Raw genomic sequence first — 18,194 nt, 5'->3', positions numbered from 1 at the left:
AAAGATGTCATTGTACGCTGATGATTCATGCTTTCTTTTAAATCCACAATTTGGATCCCTCCACAGCCTCATAGAGGATCTATGTAACCCCGCCAGCCCTGGACCTCCACTTCCGGCTTCTTCACCTGCGGGATCGTCAGAGACCAGCCACCCGGACAGCTGATGTAACTGAGGAGTATTTATGCCTGTAATAAAGGCCTTTTGTTGGGAAAAAACTAATTCTGATTTGCTGGGCCTGACTCCCCAGTGGGTGGGCCTGGCTCCCAAGTGGGTGGGCCTATGCCCTCCCAGGCCCACCCATGGCTACGCCCCTGCCCAGTCATGTGAAATCCATAGATTAGGGCCCAATTAATTTATTTCAATTGACTTATTTCCTTATATGAACTGTAACTCAGTAAAATCGTTGAAATTGTTGCATGTTGCGTGTATATTTTTTGTTCAGTATACTGTATATCGTTTTGAAAATAAACTCTTCATATGTAACTCTTCAATAGTCCCCTGTAGCTCAGTTGGTAGAGCATGGCGCTTGCAACGCCAGGGTTGGGGGTTCGTTTCCCACGGGGGGCCAGTATGAAAAATTTATGCACTCACTAACTGTAAGTCGCTCTGGATAAGAGCGTCTGCTAAATGACTAAAATGTAAAATGTATCATGTGAAATAAGGGTTAATAATTACTGAAGCCACCGTTGTTACGTCCCTGTGATGTCTGGTGTACAGAATGTGCTGCACACTGTCAGTGCAGTACGCATGCTGCGTAGCATGCTACACAGTGGCCTCTTCCGATGGCTATCCCTTTATTAGCCAAGGATGGCCTTATGAGACTATCACCTTATTAGAAAAGAGGATGTGTAAACACATTTTTAAATGTCACACCACCAACCACAGAGGAAGTGCCTACCTACCTGCCCATCATGCTCCGTTCTCATACATGCTTTCATGCAGTGTTGGGGTGGTTGGGTAGCGAGGAAGTAGCCTTAACCAGGGGACTTCCGTTCTCATACATGCTTTCATGCAGTGTTGGGGTGGTTGGGTAGCGAGGAAGTAGCCTTAACCAGGAGCCGTATGTGTCATAACGTAGGAGTGCTGATCTAGGATCAGTTCAGCCTTTTAGATCATAATGTATAAGATTATATGGACAAGTGGGACCAGGGCCCATATCCACAAAACGTGGAGGTCTAGGTTCTCCCAGGTCCCATCTGTCCATGTAATCTTATTCATTATGATCTAAAAGTCAAAACGGATCCTAGATCAGCACTCCTCCTCTGATACGCTTTGTGGATAGTGCCCTGATCCTATGTCAAATCAAATCAAATCAAGATTTATTTATACAACACATTTAAAACCTGGAATGCAACGCAATGTGCTTTACAGGAAACAACTAATTAAAAACAATGAGAATAAAAGCTGAAATATTTACTACACAACAAACATATGTTAAAAAACAAAAGAATGACACAAAGTGAACAACTAAAAAGCACCTTAACGAAAAGCAAAGCTAAAAATATGTGTTTTAAGATCTTTCAAATATGTCCACAGTTTCAGCTCCCCTCAGGTTCTCTGGCAAGCTATTCCAGAGCTTGGGGGCATAGTATGTAAAGGCTGCCTCTCCATGCCTCTTGGTCCTAGGCTTTGGGATAGTCAAAAGGCCAGTGCCAGAGGACCTGAGTGACCTACTGATGCATAACTTAAAAGCAGGTCTGGTGTGTACTGGGGTACACAATCATGCATTGGTTTAAAAACCAATAGAAGAATCTTAAAATTAATTATAAAACTCACAGGCAGCCAGTGCAGAGAGCTTAAAAGTTGACGTGGTCCTCTGTAGCTCAACTGGTAGAGCACGGCGCTTGTAACGCCAAGGTAGTGGGTTTGATCCCCAGGACCACCCATACACAAAAATGTATGCACGCATGACTGTAAGTCGCTTTGGATAAAAGCGTCTGCTAAATGGCATATTATTTTTATATTATTTAAAACCAGTGTAATGTGTGTTCTCCGTCTGGTCTTGGTCAGTACCCGTGCTGCAGCATTCTGTATGTTTTGTAGTTGACCAATGGCTTTCTTGGGACAGACAGGAGAGCATTACAGTTGTCAAGCCTGCTTGTAATAAAAGCATGGATGAGTCTCTCTTTATCAGCCTGAGAGAGAAACGGCCGCACCTTGACAATGTTCCTCAGGTGGTAAAAATATATTTTGGTCACATTCCTAATGTGTGATTCGAAATTGAGTTCAGAATCTTAAATAACACGTAGGTTTTTACCTGGTGTTTTATCTTTATCTGTGCGGCTAGATTTCCTCTCTGTGCTTTGGCTCCAACAATAAGTACCTCAGTCTTGTCTTGATTTAGCTGGAGGAAGTCGTGAGCCATCAAAGTATTTAAATCACTAATACAGTAATAATTTATCCGTGGAGCTAAAATCCTCTGGTGACACAGAAATATAAAGTTGTGTATCGTCTGCATAGCAGTGAAAATCAATGCTGTGCTTTCTGATAACACTGCCAAGGGGTAACATACACTATATTTACAAAAGTATGTGGACACCCCTTCAAATTAGTTGATTCGGCTATTTCAGCCACGTTGCTGACATGTGTATAAAATCGAGCACACATCTCCATAGACAAACATTGGCAGTAGAATGGCCTTACTGAAGAGCTCAGTGACTTTTAACGTGTTACTGTCATAGGGCGCCACCTTTCCAACAAGCCAGTTCGTCAAATTTCTGCATTGCTAGAGCTGCCCCGGTCAACTGTAAGTGCTGTTATTGTGAAGTGGAAACGTCTAGGAGCAACAACGGCTCAGCCGCGAAGTGGTAGGCCACACAAGCTCACAGAATGGGACCGCCGAGTGCTGAAGCGCGTAGCGGTTAAAAATCGTCTGTCCTCGGTTGCAACGTTCACTACCGAGTTCCAAACTGCCTCTGGAAGCAACGTCAGCACGATAACTGTTAGTTGGGAGCTTCATGAAATGGGTTTCCATGGCCGAGCAGCCGCACACAAGTCTAAGGTCACCATGCGCAATGCCAAGCTTCGGCTGGAGTGGTGTAAAGCTCACCGCCATTGAACTCTGGAGCAGTGGAAACGTGTTCTTTGGAGTGATGAATCACACTTCACAGTCTGGCAGTCCGACGGACAAATCTGGGTTTGGCGGATGCCAGGAGAACGTTACATGCCCCAATGCATAGTGCTAACCGTAAAGTTTGGTGGAGGAGGAATAATGGTCTGAGGCTGTTTTTTATGGTTCAGGCTAGGCCCCTTAGTTCCAGTGAAGGGAAATATTAATGCTACAGCATACAATGACATTCTAGACGATTCTGGGCTTCCAACTTTGTGGCAACAGTTTGGGGAAGGCCCTTTCCTGTTTCAGCATGACAATACCCCCGTGCTCTTGTGGCTGAATGGAAGCAGCAGCAATGTTCCAACATCTAGTGGAAAGTCTTCCCAGAAGAGAGGAGGCTGTTATAACAGCAAAGGGGGGACCAACTCCATATTAATGCCCATGTTTCTGGAATGAGATGTTTGACGAGCAAATGTCCACATACCTTTGGTCATGTAGTGTATACTGTACAAACTGAACAGTACCGGACCCAAAATCAAACCTTGTGGAACACCACATGTGATATGTATTTTCTCTGAGTTATGTTCACCAAGGGTGACAAAAAACTCTCGACCGGTTAAATAGTTCCTAAACCAACTTAGAACTGGACACGGAAAGGCCAACCCTCCTCTCCAGTCTGGAGTAATTTAGCTGTTTGAATAATTTAGCTGTTTGAACACCAATTTCTCCAGGATTTTGCTTAAGAATGAAAGGTTGGAGATTGGCCAAAAATTGCTAAGAGCTGAAGAATCTAGATTACTTTTCTTCAGAAGGGGTTTCACCATAGCTTGCACTTCTTCAGATATGCAATTAAAAACGGTTTTGAAGAAGGTGGTGGGGATAGGATTGAGAAGGCAGGTAGCAGGCTTAAGTTGTGATATCACTTTCCTGAGCATGTCTGTGTCAACCAGGGGGAAAAAATCCATAGTGCCTTTGCGTGGTAGGCTAGGGCACATATCAAACATCTCATCAGGTCTTGCTTGACTGATACCCTGCCTGGTGTTGGTTATCTTATCTTACCGCAAACTCATCACATTTAGATGTGGAGGAAAGTTGACATAGGTTTGCAGGAGTAGGATTTATCAGGCCATCAATGGTCAAGAAGAAGAAGAACATGCTCAAATTATTCTGATTAATAGTGATCAAGTTAGAGAAATGAGCCCCTCTGGCATTTCTAATTGCCTTGTAATATATGCCAAGATGCTCTCTCAGAATATCATAATGGACCTGCAACTTCGACTTTCTCCACTTCCGCTCTGCCTTTCTGCAATTTCTCTTTAATTGATTAGTTACCTCACTCATCCAAGGGGCTCTCCTTTTGGATGTGGCCTTTTTCAACTTTACTGGAGCTATGGCATCAACGGTTGCCCTTAATTTGCTATTAAAGTTATCAACTAAATCATCACAAGAGGAAGGCAGAATAGGTGGTGGAGTATTGTTCATACACTCAATGAAATCTGTAGCAACTTCAGAGGTAAGATAGCATTTCTTAATAATGTTTTCAGTATTACCCTGTGCTATGGGCAACAAGGTAGTAAAAAATACACTGTGGTGATCAGATAAAGTAACATAAACAATAGAGGATATGTCAACAGAAAGTCCCTTGCTAATAACCAGGTCCTGAGTATAGCCACAGTTATGGGTGGGCCCAGTAACATGTTGGATAAAGTCCATAGAGCTCAAAATATTAATAGATTCAATGGCCTTGGAGTCAGTCTCTTTGTCAACATTAATATTAAAAATCACCCAACACAATGATTTTATCATAGTTCTCAAGGACAATAGACAATAGTTCAGAGAAATCAGTAAAGAAAGTGGGTCAGTGCTTTGGTGGTCTATACAGGGTTATGGCCAGCACTGGTGGCTGACATTTAAACAGTATAGAATGATGCTCAAAAGACCCAAAGTCGCCAAATGAAATGTCCTTACAGCTGAGAGCATTAGTAAAAATAGTCTGTCCCCCATCCCTTTTCCCTTTTCTGATAGAGTATGAAAAGCTGTAGTCCGGGGGGGAGGTTTCAATAAGAGCAACACTACAGTCTGAAGACAGTCATATTTCAGTGAGAAACATGCAAACAACTTTGTGCTCAGTAATGAAGTCATTCACGAGAAAGGTTTTACTAGTGATTGCTCTAACATTTAAAAGCGGCATATTCAATGTGTGGGCCACTCTGCCCCTGGGGAATCTGCCTCGAGGTAAACCAATGGAATAACAACCAAATTAAATCATTAACATTACAACCACGTTTTCTGACAGTCTCAAATCTATCAGAATGGTAGGAGATAACCGTTTGTATAAACTCACTAGAAGGCGGAGTTAAAGGAACATAAATTAGGCTACTCACAATAACCATAGTGCCATTTCTACAGGAGTTGATATGCTTTCCAAGTCTTCTGTTGCTTATTCTGACAGGGAGAACTGGTGCACTACCAGACCCTGTCCGTCAGTCTCTGAAACAGTTTGCAATGTTCCTGGAAATAATCCTGGTCAGCACTCCTAGTCGCTTGATACATACAGACCCAGAGTCTTACATCTGCTTCTTGTCACAGGACACAAGAGCAGCCAGGTTTGTTTACTGATAGTAGAGTCATTTTAGGGCATTCATTCACTCAAAAGGGCGTTGACCATTAGTTTCACAAAACTGTGTCCTGGTTGGGGCAAATAAAGATTTGATTGTTCAGTTAGAGCGTTGACAAAATATAATTTGCACAACCCCTGCCAAAACAGTGGATTCCTAATCATCCGGAAAAACAAACTAGCCTTGCTTATCTGGCTTATATTTGAGTATTAACGAGTTTTGTCAAAGAATAAGTCATATAACTGTCAAAATAAAGGCTCAAATATGTCACTGGGCACACTGGTTGAATCAACATTGTTTCCTCGCCATTTCAATGAAATGATGTTAAACCAACGTGGAATAGACATTGAATTGACGTCTGTGCCCAGAGGGTAAAATGCTTGTGAAAGAAAATATGCCAACATGCAAATAGAAGATAAAACATTCCCCATCAACAAAGCCAAGAAATTAATCCCTCACCTCATTGAAAGGCTTCTTTATTCTCGGGCCCAGTCTTGCCTTAGGCCTGTGCTTGAATATGAATTATTGGCAGCCTGTCAGAGTACACCGAGAACAAGTTATCCGGCTGAGTGGAATTTCCAGACTCATTGTACTAAAGGGAAGAACCCAACAACAACAATAAATATGATTTACCAAAAGCAGCAGACAGGAAACTGAGAAATAAGGAGGCTTTGTTCTCCTGAGTCAGCATCCTACGATTTTTTTAAAAATTCATTGGATGGATTTGCGGTACATGCCGAGTCAGCAATAGCCTGCTAGAATGGCCCTATCAACAAAACATCTATTCGACCTCTAGTCTATATTAATGACATACAGTGCATTCGGAAAGTATTCAGACCCCTTTACTTTTTCCACATTTTGTCACATTACAGACTTATTCTAAAATGGATGAAATTAATTTTTTCCCTCATCAATCTACACACAATATCCCATAATGACAAAACAAAAACAGTTTTTTGTAAATGTTTGCACATTTATACAAATGTTTAAACTGAAATACCTTATTTAAACCCTTTACTATGAGACTCAAAATTGACCTCAGGTGTGTCCTGTTTCCATTGATCATCCTTGAGATGTTTCTACAACTTGATTGGAGTCCACCTGTGGTAATTTCAATTGATTGGACATGATTTGGAAAGGCACACACCTGTATATATAAGGTCCCAGAGTTGACTACATGTCAGAGCAAAAACCAAGCCATGAGGTCAAAGGAATTGTCCGTAGAGCTCCGAGACAGGTTTGTGTCGAGGCACAGATCTGGGGAAGGGTACCAAAACATGTCTGCAGCATTGAACGTCCCCAAGAACACAGTGGCCTCTATCATTCTTACATGGAAGAAGTCTGGAACCACCAAGACTCTTCCTAGAGCTGGCCGCCCAGCCAAACTGAGCAATCGGGGGAGAAGGGCCTTGGTCAGGGAGGTGACCAAGAACACGATGATCACTCAGAGCTCCAGAGTTCCTCTGTGGAGATGGGAGAACCTTCCAGAAGGACAACCATCTCTGCAGCACTCCTCAGTAAAAGGCACATGACAGCCCGCTTGGAGTTTGCCAAAATGCACCTAAATACTCTCAGACCATGAGAAACATCTCTGGAGAGACCTGAAAATAGCTGTGCAGCAACGCTCCCCATTCAACCTGACAGAGCTTGAGAGGATCTGCAGAGAAGAATGGGAGAAACTCCCCAAATACAGGTGTCCCAAGCATGTAGCGTCATACCCAAGAAGACTTGAGGCTGTAATCGCTGCCAAAGGCTCTTCAACAAAGTACTGAGTAAAGGGTCTGAATACTTATGTAAATGTGATATTTCAGTTGATTTATTTATAAATTAGCACAAATATCTGAAAACCTGTTTTTACTTTGTCATTATGGGGTATTGTGTGTCAATTGATGAGGGGGGAAAACAATTGAATCCATTTTAGATTAAGGCTGTAATGTAACAAAATGTGGAAAAAAATCAAGGGGTCTGAATACTTTCCGAATGCACTGTAATTGATTAAATCCTAATTCCACATACCATAATTTTTGTATTGTCCCCTTTGAGCACAGAGGGCCTGCTCAGATAGTATAGGTAGATTATTTATAAACAATTCATATGACACACATCCATGAAAAGAAACTCCGAACATATGTTTAGGAATGACAAGAAAAAAGTGAAACTGTATTGATTGTATACTGTTTATTACAAAATGTGGAACTGTTAAGAGAAGGCTCAAAGATCAAAGCAAATTTATCAGAAAGAAGGAGGATGGTTAAACAGGGAAATTATAACTGTATTGAAAATCCATCCGTTATGATAAAATGGGTCTTACCAATACAGATACTGGCAAGGCAATGCATTCAAAGTAAAAACCGAGAAATTAAATATACAATGAAAGATATTAAGTTATGATAATAGATAAAGAACCTCTTTATGATAACAGATTTACAGTGACTAAAGTTTAATTGAAAATAAAAGTTCATTCTGAGCTGAAACTATTTTCACTTACAGCATGACAGCAATGCATTTTCTTAATCAATTAGTATACACATTTGATAAAGAGGTAGATTCCCTGTATTTTTATAGGGAAATTAAACATTTGAATTCTTCCCACTCATACTCATCTGTTTTTGGTAGTAAATGAATGTAGAAACAGAAGGAAAACTTTTTAAAGTGTCCAAGTGAGATTTAACTGCTCCTAGCATTTGAAAACATGTAAAGAACTAATTCAGTAGATATACATTTTCACCTTTGTACCTTTTTGCTAGTGGCGAAAAAGCAACTTTTCTCAGTGTACACATTTTCATACAGAGGGACGAATTCTAACTTTGGATTTTCATGCACAACTCAATCTTCCATTGACTTCAATGCATGATTAACACAAAAGGCATGCAGATAGCAGGTTAGTATTCAGCCCATATAGTATATAGTCATGATGTACACTGAGTGTACAACACATTAGGAACACCTTCCTAATATTGAGTTGTACCCCCCCTCCCCCCTTTGCCCTCAGAACAGCCTCAATTCAACGGGGCATGGACTCCACAAGGTGTCCAAAGCATTCCACAGGGATGCTGGCCCATGTTGACTCCAATGCTTCCCACAGTTGTGTCAAGTTGGCTGGATGTCCTTTGGATGGTGGGCCATTTTTGATACACACAGGAAACAGTTTAGCATGAAAAACCCAGCAGCGTTGCAGTTCTTGACACACTCAAAACCGGTGCGCCTGGCACCTACAACCATACCCTGTTCAAAGGCACTTAAATATTTTGTCTTGCCCATTCACCCTCTGAATGGCACACATACACAATCCATGTCTCATTTAACCTATTTCCTCCCCTTCATCTACACTGATTGAAGTGGATTTAACAATAAGGGATCATAGCTTTCACCTGGTCAGTCTATGTCAGCAGGTGTTCCTAATGTTTTGTACACTCAGTGTACACACAATATAAATGAAAGTAAACCATCACACAATAACAAACATGATTGAAGTAAAGCTACAGTTTTCCGATGAGGCTCCATGATGAGGCTCCAGATGTTCATGATTCAAATGTCTCCAGCTGTAGAGTATATTCAGGTGGTGAGAGTACGCTCAGAATGGCCCTCCAACCACTGACCTGCCCTGGATTTGAATGTCATCAAAAGGGAAAAGAGCAAGGATCTGAAAGGAAGGCATATGGTGGGGGGTTATATTTCACATATTTTCTACCACTTATCCAGACAACAGTCCAGTCAGTCTCTTTCATAACAATAAATAAGCTGGGGATGTTACAATTTCCCCCCAAATCATCACAAATATGTATTTCTAGCGTTCTCAGTGAATATCATCCGGACTTCGAGTCAAACGCCAAATACACTTTGAGCTGATTTCCCAGACACCGATTAAGCCTATAGCTATCGTCCTGGACTAAAAAAGCATGTTCAGTGGAGAATCTTTTTAGTCCAGTACAAGGATTAACTTGTGTGTGGGAAACTGACCATTCCTGTATAACTCACATCATCATTGCCGTCAGCTAGATCCAGTGCCGTCTCATCCTCCATGTTCCTTAGCATCTTGTCGGCCCCAGACTGGCAGAGCAGGTTGGCGATGGCTGCGTCCTGCCGGCCTACCGCTAGGTGAAGTGGCGTGCAGCCGTTAAACATCGCCGTGTCCATGTCGGCTCCCATGTTCAGCAGCAGAGTCACAGAGAAGATGTCATGGAGCTCCACAGCCAGATGGAGAGCTGTCTTACCACTTGTACCTTCCTGGGGGACAGAGTGAAGACAGGCAAGGGTGAGGGAATCAGTAAATCCAATTTCCCTTAAAAAAAGGATAGGGTGAGGGTAAGGCCACCAGGGGGAGCAAAGCACCAAACAATCTTAGTAAAGAATGCTGGTCTGGGCCTATTCTCTGACACTTCAAGCATCTCCAGAAAAACCCCTAGTTCCCAGCCAGCCTCATCACGACCCAACTCTAATTACATAAATCCATCAGAACCCACTGAGCTCAGGCCGTATCACTATCAGTCTGTACCTCTAAATATGTTTGTTTTTTAAATACCATGTGTTCATTAATATATCACATTAGCTCATATCATGACACGATTCATTTATTTCAAGACAGTCCTCAAAAGTGTAGTTTCATCATCTAAGTCGAGGTAAATGTATATCTGCCCTTTTACAAATGAAGAGGATTTAGCAAAGACACAACGTTATGAAGTACTAACTTCAGTATTACAGCACAATGTAATGCAGTACTTGAGTAATACAAGGTTATTGTAAGGGAGTACACCCGGGGGAGTCCCTGGACTAACCTGGATGTTGAGGTCTGTCCCTTTCTTCATCAGTAGCTTCATCAGACAATGCTGTCTGTTCACAGTGGCTAAGTGGAGACAGGTGAGACCTAAAAACAAATACTTTATTTTTATTTTTTTATCACCTTTCAAAAATCACCTTCCTGAATGAGAGATTAATTTGACTACATGTTATAGCTAGTATCAAACAAGCATAAGTAACGTCATGCCAGGTGACACACAATAACATACATAAGCTACATATCCAACAAAATATAAAATTGATTACAACCATAATCATGATTTCCATCTCCAAAATCTACTAAGCCGGGAACATCGAATACCAGCTCAACAGCAACAAAAAATAGTTTAGACCACAGTCTTGTTTCGCACAGAGCAATAAAACACAACACGCGAGGCAAGAGCAACCTCGCACAGACGCCGACATACTGTAGACGCCAACACATCAACAGGAAGTGGCACTAAATAAAAAGAGACATCACATCATGGTATCGTTATAGCCTCGCACACATTTACATTTACGTCATTTAGCAGACGCTCTTATCCAGAGCGACTTCCAAATGACACAGTGTGCAAGGTGGCAACAGCTGATCTTCCTGGGCCCTGTTCAGTAGGCAAACGTTATGGAAACGTTATGGTGTGAATACTTCGGAAAGTATTCACACCCCTTGACCTTTTTCCAAATGTTGTTGTGTTACAGCCTGAATTTAAAATTGATTAAATAGAGATTTTTTTTTGTCACTGGCCTACACACAATACCCCATAATGTCAAAATGGAATTATGTTTTTTGAAATGTTTACAAATGAATAAAAAATGAAAAGCTGAAATGTCTTGAGTCAATAAGTATTCAACCCCTTTGTTATGGCAAGCCTAAATAAATTCAGGAGTAAATATGTGCTTAACAAGTCACATAACAAGTTGCATGGACTCACTCTGTGTGCAATAATAGTGTTTAACATGACTTTTGAATGACTACCTCATCTTTGTAACCCACACATACAATTATCTGTTAGGTCCTACAGTGAATTTCAAACACAGATTCAACCACAAAGACCAGGGAGGTTTCCAATGCTTTGCAAAGAAGGGCACCTATTGGTAGATGGGTAAAAATAAAACAGCAGACATTGAATATCCCTTTGAGCATGGTGAAGTTATTAATTACTCTTTGGATGGTATCTCAATACACCCAGTCACTACAAAGATACAGGCGTCCTTCCTAACACAGTTGCCGGAGAGGAAGGAAACCGCTCAGGGATTTCACCATGAGGCCAATGGTGACTTACATAGTTTAATGGCTGTGATAGGAGAAAACTGAGGATGGATCAACAACATTGTAGTTACTCCACAATACTAACCTAAATGACAGAGTGAAAAGAAGGAAGCTTGTACAGAATAAATATATTAGAAAACATGAATCCTGTTTACAACAAAGCACTAAAGTAATACTGCAAAAAATGTGGCAAAGCAATTATTTTGTCCTGAATACAAAGTGTTATGTTTGGGGCAAATCCAATACAACACATTACTGAGTACCACTCTATATTTTCAAGCATAGCGGTGGCTGCATCATGTTATTGGTATGCTTGTAATCGTTAAGGGAGTTTTTCAAGATAAAATAGAAACGGAATGGAGCTAAGCACAGGAAAAATCCTAGAGGAAAACCTGGTTTAGTCACTGGGAGATGAATTCACCTTTCAGTAGGACAATAACCTAAAACACAAGGCCAAATCTACACTGGAATTGCTTACCAAGAAGACAGTGAAAGTTCCTGAGTGGCCGAGTTAACATTTTTACTTAAATCTGCCTGAAAATCTATGGCAAGACTTGAAAATGGTTGTCTAGCAATGATACATTTTGAAAAGAATAATGGGAAATATTATACAATCCAGGTGTGCAAAGCTCTTAAGAGCCTTACCCAGAAAGACTCACAGCTGTAATCGCTGCCAAACGTGATTCTAACATGTATTGACTCAGGGGTGTGGATATTTAAAGTTATTCGATTTCTGTATTTCATTTTCAATAAATGTGCAAAAATTATTGCTAGAAAATCTATTTAATACATTTTGAATTCAGGCTGTAACACAACAAAATGTGGAATAAGTCAAGGGGTATGAATACTTTCTGAAGGCACTTTACATTAACTAGAACACACATGCCACCCTGACATGTAGAATAAGGCATCGTTTCAGCTCTATTTATGACATTTCTATCTGTAACATTTCATGTTTGCCTACAGTAGGTGGCCCGGGGTTGTATTCATTAATGCATACGTTGAAAAACATTTTGCAAAGGAAAAAGAAAATGAGTGTTTCTTATACGGCAAGTCCAGGTAGTCCCTCCCTGTTTCAGTCCGTTTTTTCCCCATTTGGTGCCGAATAAATATGAGCCCTGCTCTCTCACCTCTCCAGTTCTGGGTCTCCAGCACAGAGCCCAGCATGCTGTGGGAGACATCCTGGGTCATCTCGGTGGCGCATGTAGCCCGGCCCTGTTCGCAGGCCACGTGGAGCGGCGTGTTGCCCTCCTGGTCCTGCAGCTCCAGGCTGGCCCCGTTCTCCACAAGGCCCCGCACCACCGAAGACAGGTTCAGGTAGGTGGCAAGGTGTAGCGGCGTCTAAGGAACACGCATAAAAATAGAATTACTACTATGGGGTACACTCAATATGGCCGCCAGTCCACCCATCACAGAACATTGACTTGGATGGGGATCCCCTTTCTAATAATTATATTTCTATGGAACCATGTACCAATCCGAACAAACAACCAACAAAGGGTTAGTATGGGAGGTTGGTGTGATATCTGACTTGGGAATCAGAATGGGCCCTCGTTTAAAGTGAATTTAGTACAATCAGGGTTGCTAAGAGCTGATCTAGGAGTTGATTTTAATTACAGTAGCTAGTATCGACACTGAGTGTACAAAACATTAGAAAAACCTTTCTAATATTGCGCTACACCCCTTTTTGCCCTCAGAACAGCCTCAATTTGTCGGGCATGGACTCAAAAGCGTTCCACAGGAATGCTGGCGCATGTTGTCTCCAATGCTTCCCACAGTTGTGTCAAGTTGGCTGGATGTCCTTTGGGTGGTGGACCATTCTTGATACACACGGGAAACTGTTGAGCGTGAAAAAAACAGCAGCGTTGCAGTTCTTGACACACTCGAACCGGTGCGCCTGGCACCTACTGCCATACCTCATTCAAAGGCACTTAAATATTTTGTTTTGCTATTCACCCTCTGAATGGCCCTCATACACAATCCATGTCTCAATTGTCTTAAAAATCCTTATTTAACCTGTCTCCTCCCCTTCATCTACACTGATTGAAGTGGATATAACAGGTGACATCAATAAGGGATCATAGTTTTCACCTAGATTCACCTGGTCAGTCTATGTCATTGAAAGAGCAAGTGTTCCTAATATTTTGTAACCTCAGTGTATGACTCATCTTTAGTATAGAATAGTTCAACTCTTTAATGCCATAGAAGGCTATACCAAGTGAGGGGATGAGCAACAATGCATTGGTAAGTAACTAAAATACAAATATGTAGGCCTAAGGCATTTCAATGCGGAACTGCTGATTGAACCGTGTAGGGGGGAATATAATGACTAATATAATCAGTAGGGCTTCCATTGCTTACGTGGCTTTTGGTAAAACTCTAACAGAACAGAGAAAGAACTATGTGTGTGTGAGTCACGGTGTAAAACGCTGACTTTGTCATTTCAGCTCTCTCTGCTTTCCTCTCTGACCCATCAGGATTTCTCCAGCCCCCCGTCCAGTTTACATGATTTTATCTATGAGACAGAGAACATTCCAGATAAGATTCCTCCACTCGTATTCGTTTTTTAAAGGCGGGAAAGCAGGGGAGTTTCCAATTTAATTTAAAATCTCTTATGAAATTACCCTGGATCCACCCACCGCCACCGAAGCGTTCCTGTGAGAGGATGCACTACTGGAGAAAGGGGAAGATCATTTCTCTTGAATTACACGATGCAGAAATAACATTACCACCTCCTCTGTCATCATAAACATTGGCAATTGCAATCGTCAAGAGGAAGTGTCATGAAGGTTAAGTCAGTTTCAGTACACCAGTACAACCAGTGTTGAGGGTGTAAAGAGAGGAGTGTTGCTTTGTTTACTGTACCTGGTACAAGTTGTTCTGGATGTCCAAGACATGTTTGGGGAACAGCTGTATCAATTGGTGGGCAAAGTGTTCATCTTCATGGATGATGGCTAAATGCAGGACTCTAGAAGGGGGACAAAAACAAAATAACTTTTCTCATTACATTTCTATAATAAATCAGATTGATTTATAAAGACCTATTTTCATTAAAGTTGTCATAAAGTGCTTTTGTGGTAACCCGGCCTTGGCCCCACAGCAAGCAAAAGCAGTTGAGTTGCTGTCACTTAAACGTTGCATTCGACTAAAAGGTGAGCCGCCTGAGGAGAGTAGAATAGTTTCTCATTCAAAATGTCCAGTTACTTTCCTTTAAACGTTTAAAAGTAAGCAGCCTCAGGAGATAAGAACAATATATAATTTGATGGAAATAATTATCTGCTTGAGCATTCTTAGAATGATATCCAGACCTACCTGGAAATGTAGCACATTGCATGAATGTCAACTGGTTGGTTAGTCGGCCACACAGTGCTTATTGGTTGGTTAGTCGGCCACACAGTGCTTATTGGTTGGTTAGTCGGCCACACAGTGCTTATTGGTTGGTTAGTCGGCCACACAGTGCTTATTGGTTGGTTAGTCGGCCACACAGTGCTTATTGGTTGGTTAGTCGGCCACACAGTGCTTATTGGTTGGTTAGTCGGCCACACAGTGCTTATTGGTTGGTTAGTCGGCCACACAGTGCTTATTGGTTGGTTAGTCGGCCACACATTGCTTATTGGTTGGTTAGTCGGCCACACAGTGCTTATTGGTTGGTTAGTCGGCCACACAGTGCTTATTGGTTGCGAATGTTGTGCAATAATGGAACTTTTATGCAAAGAATAGTCATGTCAGGAGGATGTTTCATTCCACAAAGCACTTTTCAAATATGTATCTTCTCGGGTATCATTCACCGTAACCATAGTTTTTTGAAGAAGAACAAACAAAACTATTGGGTGATAAAGGGATGTATAACAAACACAAACCACAGGCCTATGAACTTCAACTACACAGTTAAAATGCAAATGCAATGCATTTTGTTCTTTACTGCACCCCATGTATGCTGTCATCACATTTGGTTCATACAGTCAATGTGGAAAACAACAACACCAAGAAACACTCACCCCAAAAGCTAAAGGGGAAGTCTAGCAGACAAAAGAGCCAAATGCAGGAAATGGACACCACAGTGTTTTGTTTAACCTACAACAAGGCTTTCCAGAACACATTGTTCACACACTATTCCCTACAAAGTGTACTACTTTTGACCAGGGCTCTATTCCCTACATAGTACACTACTTTTGACCAGAGCTCCATTGTCAACCTAACTAACTGATGTGAAAGTAGTGTAGAAGGCCGATAACGCCAAAAGTATGCCTGTCTGTGGTAATTGTATGAGTTTCATTGACCAGCCTATTCTTGGGAGAGAATTACTCAGTGAAAATGTGCCCTGCCTCGTCTACCATGGGGAATTTCCAGGGCCGTGTCTTCTACACTTCTGCTTTCCAAGTCGACGCACCCCACAGGAGTTCATCCGCGATCAGCTCCGTGACAGCTTTCACACAAAGGCCTGAGAGTATGTATCACTCCACACTTAAACTCTCCTTTTAGTCGACATCACATGCTATGATGATTGGGCTTAGGATAAACATGACACACGCAAAGAACGAGCTGAGTTAACCCTGTGCAGGCTGAAACTACAGGCCTTTCCCCAAGCCCTTTTTTATTCATCCAGACAGCAACAACAATTTGTGGTGGTTTTGATTGTTCGCTGCAAATTCGTGCAGTAGGCCTAGCCTACGAAAACGCATCCATCTTGAAATTGTTATTGTGTTTAACACACTCAGCCATCCAGTCATTCCACCAGACATGACCGCATTAATGAAAACGTCACCCGTTTGTTGACTGTGGTAATTTTAGCCTATGCTTTCATTGCCAGATGAAACCCCTAAGAGGACAGCCAAGGAGCTGCACCCGTCCAATTATGTAAGATCTACCAGGTTGGATCTCGAAGGGTCTCTAGGTGCTTGGGGCGAAGGGTTGGTTTTTGGATTGGGCACAAATGTATGGGGTAGGACAGACACCATATTGTGAATTAGAATTGAGTTGATTGATATTTGCATGGCCCAATTGGTACTCAATATAGCCTATGCTATGTATTTTAGACTGGTAAAAGTCATATTTTGGATAAAGATATTAAGGACACCACTGCTGCGACTCTGTTCTTTATTCTTACTCTTATTATTATCTATTCTGATGCCTAGTCACTTTACCCTGCGTTTATGTACATCTCTACCTCAAATAACTCGTATTCCTGCACATTGATCTGGTACTGGTACTCCCTGTATATAGCTCCACATTGATCTGGTACTGGTACTCCCTGTATATAGCTCCACAGTGATCTGGTACTGGTACTCCCTGTATATAGCTCCATTCTTGTGAATTATATTCCTATTTTTAACTCCGCGTCGTTAGGAAGGGCTTGTAAGCAAACATTTCACGGTAGTCTACACCCGTTGTATTCCGCGCATTTGACAAATATAAATTCATTTGATACTGTCAAATTAAACTCAAATTAGCCTACTGTTGCCCGTATTTGTGTCTATACTGAAACATTTGTCAATTTGTGTCCAACAATAATTGTGGGCGGATCCCAATTTAATTAATTAAAATACAAAGTTAACCATGCCTTGGCTTGCACACACATCCACGCATGCGTGTGTATCTTGAAACATTGTTCACCAAAACTTCGTCGTCATGACAAGAACACGTTTTACTTTTTCAAAAACATAGCCATAGGGTAAATTAAAATATGAGTTATTTAAAAATATGTAAATAAAAAACGTACGTGTCTCCATCTTCAGTGATGGTGGTGAGAAGGTTTTCTTCATGTTCACTACATTCTGTGTTCTCTGCGCTGTCATCTTTAGACTTTGAAATGTTGCAGCCCCCTATAATCTCACTCAAACTCTCAACATTTAGTGACGATGAGCCATAAGCAGAATCCAACCGCTCCTCTGTGCTGGTGATGGTCAATTTGTCCCTGGCTTCACTGGGTTCAGAAGTCGAATCCCGATTTGTTTTGGTAAAGGGGTCATCTTTCATTAAAGATTGGAAGGATTCAACACCAGAGTCCATTCGGTTATCCTCCAACAAATCAAATTTCCCCTTCGCATCTGCATCTGCGGCGCTTGCCATGGTGGCCCGCGACCCACAGTCACTCCAGGTAGGCTTGACCAATTTAATCCCTGAGAGGCCTATATGTTGCTTGATGTTGCGAGCAGTTCTCGGAGGAAAACTCGATCACACCTGAGTAGGAATTCACTGTTCCTTTCTGAAACCAAAGGTAGCGGTTGCGTTTCATACCACCGGGTCGAGCGCGTTTATTTTCCCCGCACACCACCAGTTTAGGCTACATGAAAAGAAGTGGTCATCTTGCAACACCGCGCATAAATGGTATAAACGCTTCCCTCCACGCAAAATGGGGCATTTAATTCAAAACATCATAAGAGTCTTAACATCAGCAACAGGCTTCAAAATAACTTTGGTACCGTCATAACCTATGGTAAACCTGCATAGTTGAGAGCATGTGAACGATGAAACGCGA

General features: G+C 41.7%; 1 protein-coding gene across 1 annotated transcript; it reads right to left on the bottom strand.

Annotated features, from left to right (window-relative positions):
• Window positions 1–9,021: 9,021 nt before the first annotated feature.
• Window positions 9,022–18,194, bottom strand: LOC121552750 (NF-kappa-B inhibitor epsilon). The gene is made up of 6 exons (XM_041865778.1): window positions 17,436–18,194; window positions 14,582–14,684; window positions 12,847–13,057; window positions 10,446–10,534; window positions 9,649–9,897; window positions 9,022–9,313 (listed from the first exon to the last, which is right to left on the bottom strand). The coding sequence occupies exons 1-6, from the start codon at window positions 17,783–17,785 to the stop codon at window positions 9,245–9,247; spliced, it is 1,071 nt and encodes a 356-aa protein (XP_041721712.1). The 5' UTR covers window positions 17,786–18,194; the 3' UTR covers window positions 9,022–9,244.

Source organism: Coregonus clupeaformis, chromosome 36, assembly GCF_020615455.1.
Source record: "Coregonus clupeaformis isolate EN_2021a chromosome 36, ASM2061545v1, whole genome shotgun sequence".
In the NCBI taxonomy this organism is placed as follows: domain Eukaryota; kingdom Metazoa; phylum Chordata; class Actinopteri; order Salmoniformes; family Salmonidae; genus Coregonus; species Coregonus clupeaformis.
This window is presented reverse-complemented; position numbering and strand designations above follow the sequence as displayed.